The following is a 6,352-nucleotide window of genomic DNA, read 5'->3' on the forward strand; positions in this document are numbered from 1 at the left end:
ATGTATAGAAAACACACACACACACACACAGAAGCTAGTTGCTGAAGTGCCAACTAGCCTCTCCCTATGGAGGATCCCTATACCACTCTACAGATAAAGCGTTGTGGAATTTTTCGGTTCGCGTACCTACCCAAAGTGATAAGATAAAATAAAAATTCTGCATCAAAATTTATAGACAAGTAGTTTGTTTAGGCATGGTTTGTAAGGAATTACAATCCTGCATGTGAACGCCATCAGCGTCTATCACAGGTTCACGTTTAAAGTCTGTTTAGAGAGAACGGTGTCGTCTTAGCGGCCCCTAATTTAATAACAAATGATCATTAAGACGGAAGTGAATCAATCAAAACTAACTTTAGCTGGAAAAAACATTTTTCAAGAACCACTATAAAACCAAACCAATCTCTGTTACCTTAAATTATATGTTTATCTCTGTAAAGCTGCTTTGAAACAATCTACATTGTTAAAAGCGCTATATAAATGAGGATGACTTGACTTGACACACACACACACACACACACACACACACACACACACACACACACACACACACACACACACACACACACACACACACACACACACACACACACACACACACACACACACACACACACACACACACACACACATACACACTAGGTATCCTGACTGAAATGTAAATGCTTTGGAAAGAGTAATTTCCCTCTTGAAAAACACTCTTATATCAATCTTTTTGTTCTCAAGAATTGAATGAATCAACATAAGGGAGCATTTCATTAATCTCTGAGCTGCCTTTTTTTGTATGAAGACATAAGAGAAGACAGTTTAAGTTTTGTTCTCCTCAGTCGAAAATGTTTTCTTTTTGTCCATGGTTTTAGGGGAAAAAATAGCTTTAAGAGCCAAACTCATTTTGTGGCTGATCAAAAATCTTGGAGGAGGGAATCAGAGAGACGAGACTGGATTACAACTTAAACATTGCGGCCCTGCATGCTCTCGCTCTCTGTTTCTCTCAAAAGGCAATAGCAATTGCTGCCACATCACCATTTTACATAAATCAGGAAAATATGCACCTAATGCATGTGTAATGATTTTGACAAGCACCCAACATTTAGTGACAACTTTATTTAGCAAAAAAAAAAATGCATCGATACATTTTGATGTGTAATACAATTTTTTTTTTTTTTTTATGTTTTTTAAGAAGAAAAAACTGTCTAGAGAAGCACATGCACTCTGTGGTGTGGGAAAGTGTGTTAGTTAAATACTATATACAATTGTGTGTTTTCAATTTAATTGCTTTGATTTAATAGCTCTGAGACATTTTTTATTGCAAACTCTTTTTATTTGAAGATAATTATTACCAAAAGGGGGAGAGTTATTACCAGCTCAGCATGATCCTCAAGTGCTAAGAGGATTACACAATTTCATGTCCACATGTCCCAATTCAATATTCAGTCACACAAAAGGGAAGAATGCACGATAAATTAGTCGCCAATAGATCGAAATACTTCAGATGTCATGGAAAAGTGTATTTGAAAGATATTAAGTGCAGTATAAAAGAGTCTTGAGAGGTTTTCACATACCCAGTGCAAAACGTATTTTCATTCAACCTTATATAAAATGTCTATAAAAATAGAAATAATATAAAAAGCAAATAGAAAGACATATGTATATATAGCAAAAAATATTCACATTCTTGACTTCCACGTCCCAGTACCCTCATTTGAGACCTTAAGAATACAGTAGCTGGATGGAGTCAGCAAAATTATCTGTTAAATTCGACCACAGTCTCAGAAAGTACAGGTTATCAAGACCAGAAATGACTAGTCATACTGTGAAATGCAATTAGTGAAGTCTATATTGTGAGAACCATCCTTGACATGTATTGAGTTCAGTAACCTCCAGTGATTCGTGAAACGGGGCAAGATGATTCCCTGAAGAAGGTAACTCAAATAATTCAAAAGATCTGAGACTCGTATGTGCACCAGACTTCAGGTCTGCGTGGAGTTCGCAGTTTTATCCCGTAATGCATGCGCTGTAGTAGACGGCGCTGCTGGCGTCGGACAAGGCTGATATCAAAGCACTGCTCTCCTCGCAAGGGGCGTTCCTGCTCAATCGAGTCCTGCTCGCGCTCAGGTATTGGTCAAACTCAATCCTGTCCACTTCGCCCCAGAATTCAGCCGAGGGTCCAAGCTGGTCCACAGCGTCCAGAGAGGGCGGAGCGACCTGAGCCACAGCCGAGGTCTCGGGCGGAGGAGACAGCTGGCCCAAATGAGAGGTGAAGGCAGGTTGGGGCTGACTGCTCCCGTATATCTGACCATAATAGCCTGTAGGTGTGGGAGTGTGAGGAGCCTTGGAGGATTCTGGGAGGCTCATGTTGGGGTAGAGACTGTTAGGGTTCGTGGACTCGACCACCAGGCATTTCTCCTGCAGTGGGAGGCAGGCCAGCGGAGACTTCTGGTTGAGGTGTGGGTGGGAATGCTGGAGGTTATGGGAGTTGTGGTGAGGGTGGTGGCCAGTCTGATGGTTTGGATGCTGGTGGTAGTTTATCCATGAAGTCAGAGCCACATCTTCCTGCATGTGAGGGGGGAAAAACACAGAATCTCCGCCTCCCTCCTCCAACACGTCTAGAGGGGACATCTCTGGCGTCGGCAGGCCGAAACTCTCCAGCTCTGGAGCTCCAGAGTGGTGGAGGTCTCGGAAGTGTCCCAAAGGAGGCAGCAGATGGTGGGCATGGCGGTGCGGCGAGTAGGCGTCTCCGGGACCCGGACCTCCGTGGGCCAGGCTTTGGAGGAGCAGACCCGGTTCCACTCGTTTCATCTTCTTGGGCTGTTTCTTGCGGCGAGGACGGTATTTGTAGTTGGGGTGATCCTGGAGGTGCTGCAAGCGGAGCCGTTCAGCTTCCTCCACAAACGGACGCTTGTCTAGTGTGCTCAGAGCCTTCCAGGACTGACCTAAAAACATCATCCAATCAGTGTTAGTGCTTCAGGAGTCATGCTAATTTTTGATTTAGTGGTTTATAAATATAATTTTTAACACTACAATATTATCTAAATTGTTCTAATTTAATACAGAAACAAACAAGTCTCAGGTTATTGAGTCAGATTCATTTGGTTATTTATAAAAACAATTTCATTAAGCTCTCTGGAATCAATATGCAAATATAATCATGCACAACTTTTTAAAAGATCTGTCACGATGATTGCATTTACCGCTGCAGCAGATTATATTTTGCCGAAAATAGACGTACGTAACACAAGCTGACAAGCGTGTGTGACATGAGCGAATCATTAAATGTTACTGGTGCTGGGCACACAGGATTGGGTTGTAGTATTTGAATTATGAATGGGTCAATGGCTGCAGACAATCGGCAGCTTGTGTGTCTGCCGCAGCCCTGTTATATTTCAAAAAATAAGGACATCAAAACGTCTCCCTGAGAAACAGCCAAATACAAATATTGTGCAAGATTCCCAAACTTTGTAAATGACTTCTTCATGTGTGCCCAAGGCTTGTTTTCTCATCTATAATCTGAGCTGCATACTCAGTTCAATTGTATAGTAATAAACTGAATGCAAGTAGGTTACATGATTATAACATTTAGCTTGTAGTTAGATTAATCAACGAAACAGCTTGATTGTAGAAGTATCAGGATGCAAATTGTGACGTGATTTTGTGCAACACGAATATAATTTTTAACAATAAATACAAAAATGATCATGTTTAAATAAAAATATTCACTATGACCTTCATTTTATGGATCTTTTCCATAGATTTAAGTGATAATGTGGTCATGTTTACTTGACTCAATTTGACTCAAATTGCAATTTGCAATTTGAAGTATTTTAAGACCAAGACCAAAAATCATTCATCTATTAACCTCATGTTAACCTAACAGGTAACATTGTATTACATATGTTACGTGTACTTACTGTAGTAATAACAGTAAATTGTGCATAATTACATGCAACTAACCCTAAATCAAACCCTAACCCTAAAGTAAAAACATGTTGTTATTTAATATTACTCAGTAGTTCAATGTACAATTACAACATAACAAGGACACCTTTAAATAAAGTATTTATTTTATATCAATTTATATATTTTTACATTTTATTTTATTACTTGTTATTTGTTATAATTAGGCTGCTCAGACAATTAATGTTTTTTTAACTCTGACTTTGAAACACCCCTTTTCAAATATGCTTGCTATCTGTGACATCGCACCCTGCCGAAGAACTAGTATGACCCCAGCATAACCCCCATGATGCACAGCGAATGTCTTACCCAGCATCTTACTGAGCACGGCGTTATGCAGGTCCGGGTTTTGGACGGCCAGACGTTTGCGCTCATCTTTTGCCCACACCATGAAGGCATTCATCGGCCTCCTGATCCTCGACTCCCCCCCTGATTTCGCCTCACCGGAGCCCAAGGTCAGAGCTCCAGGGCGGGTTGAGTCCGGGCTTCCCGTCCTGGCCTCTGCTGCGGACCCTCCGATACGGGACCCCGTCCGTGTTCCAGAGCCGGGCACCGGTGCCAGTTCCGTGGTCCGGCTGCGGTCAAAACCATGTCCCCGGTCAGGGCCCGGAGTGCTGGAGGAGGCACCCCATGTCCCGCGCTCCACAACCTGGCTGGGCTGAGAACTGGCCTCTTGACAGCAACTAGACTCAGATATATTCATTCCAGCAAGACCACCACTGTTAAAGCAAGCTGTTGTCTTTGGATAGAAGAAACACCAGGACGCCTTTATGCTACTTTAAGTTACTTTAAATGACTGACCACTAACACAAATGAAACGAATCGTAAAACAAGCGAGGAAAAAAAGGAAAAGTTAGAAAAGGGTTTGTTTTGGATGTTTCAGAAGTATAAAATCCCACAGATGTTAGTGTTTTGTTACTCCTGCCCTCCAGATGGTATATAGTTCTTGTGCTGAGTTTGAAAGTTGTAGTGAGTTTTGGTGAACCCATGCTGTAAATATATACGTGGCCTGAGCCAATCAGAGCGTTGGCCAGGACAGAAGAGGCGGGAGGGTTAGCCAGTGGGAGTTCTCCTGCCCCCCTTTACAGCCTCCACAGACAGAGAGATGTAATCTGAGAGGGCCATTGTTTTAGGCCTGCTGTACACACACTCATATAGGGCACATACACTAAATCATAACACACTTGTGCACACATACAAACCCTGTTTGTAATGGGGGGAGGGGGGGGGGGGGGTATGGCTGGGACCACAAAGAAAGCTGTGCACTTGAGTGCTAACAACTTTTAACAATGAGCGTGAATGTAAAGATATGCCAGTTAACACAAAGTGAAGAAAACATACCAAACACAGGCCCACATACTAATGTTGGATTAGTAACCATTTTGGATGCATTCAACCTTTGCCCTGAATATAAAGCAAAGGCTGATCTCTGGTTTCTTGGTAGCATGAAATAACTATACTTAAAGTGATTTATAGACCGTTTTCACAGCTAAATATTTGTGGTCAACCTATAATTTATAATTTTTACCCTAGAAAAATTTTTCTTCCACATGTGACCCTTAAAAATTACTTAGATTGATGTAACCCGATATAGTCCAGTTCATTTAGTCACATTATATAATATACATGACTGAAGTAAAACCGGATAGTTAAGAAGCATATATTTTATAATGAGCTACATCATTTTCTTACAATGTAGCTTATTTATATAAGCAGTGTAACAGCAGTGTTTAGAGAGAGAGAGAGAGAGAGAGAGAGAGAGAGAGGGGGGAGAACTCCTCGTGTATATATATATATATATATATATATATATATATATATATATACATATATATATACGATTTAAAAAATATATACCGAGGCGTTATTCTCTGTCTGGGTTTGTATGCAAACATGTAAGTATTTTTATTGCTCACTTCACAATGAGCTTCATTAACTTCATGCAAGTAAAAATGAGAATATAAAACTAGTTTGCCAATGATGTTTGCCAATGATGTGAAAGAGAGTAGACCAATCTCTATCACTCCTGATATTATAAAAATAGAAGAAACACTGAAAGTTGGTTGGGTCGAGAAGGCCGACCTCTTAATGAGATGTGATGTTGGCCTGCCTCTCTTCTTTGAGAAGGGTCACGGTCAACAACAGTTGAACACAATCACTTAACCTCATCTAACTCAAGAGGATATGAAAGTTAAAGACCTTCACTCTTAACGTTACACATAGTTCCACACACAAACCGATGGTGAAAAATAATGCGCATATGTTTAAAACTATATAATGTTACACAAGTGTATGTGTAAAAAAATTAAAGATTGCTTTTGATTTATCTTATAAGAATGTGAAGTAACAACATTTAAACATTCTCAAACGTCCATGTGAAAACCACAAATTAGTTTTTTGG

At 40.5% G+C, this 6,352-nt stretch overlaps 1 protein-coding gene across 1 annotated transcript; it reads right to left on the reverse strand.

Moving 5' to 3' along the window:
* Positions 1-1,086: 1,086 nt before the first annotated feature.
* sox18 (SRY-box transcription factor 18) lies at positions 1,087-4,922 on the reverse strand. Its single transcript, XM_077214208.1, has 2 exons — positions 4,261-4,922; positions 1,087-2,930 (listed from the first exon to the last, which is right to left on the reverse strand). Exons 1-2 carry the CDS (start codon positions 4,652-4,654, stop codon positions 1,993-1,995), a joined length of 1,332 nt encoding a protein of 443 aa, XP_077070323.1. The 5' UTR covers positions 4,655-4,922; the 3' UTR covers positions 1,087-1,992.
* Between the last annotated feature and the right edge of the window lie 1,430 nt (positions 4,923-6,352).

This window comes from Siphateles boraxobius, unplaced genomic scaffold (genome assembly GCF_051911475.1).
Source record: "Siphateles boraxobius isolate OS27281-9 unplaced genomic scaffold, OSU_SipBor_1 68, whole genome shotgun sequence".
Taxonomy (NCBI): Eukaryota; Metazoa; Chordata; class Actinopteri; order Cypriniformes; family Leuciscidae; genus Siphateles; species Siphateles boraxobius.

What these genes read in the sequence shown, in the direction of transcription:
- sox18 (XM_077214208.1), bottom strand. Translation starts at nt 4,654, where the DNA reads ATGAATATATCTGAGTCTAGTTGCTGTCAAGAGGCCAGTTCTCAGCCC. An exon ending in CGTGCTCAGTAAGATGCTGG is followed by an intron (nt 2,931 to 4,260) that starts GTAAGACATTCG and finishes TGATGTTTTTAG; the next exon opens with GTCAGTCCTGGAAGGCTCTG.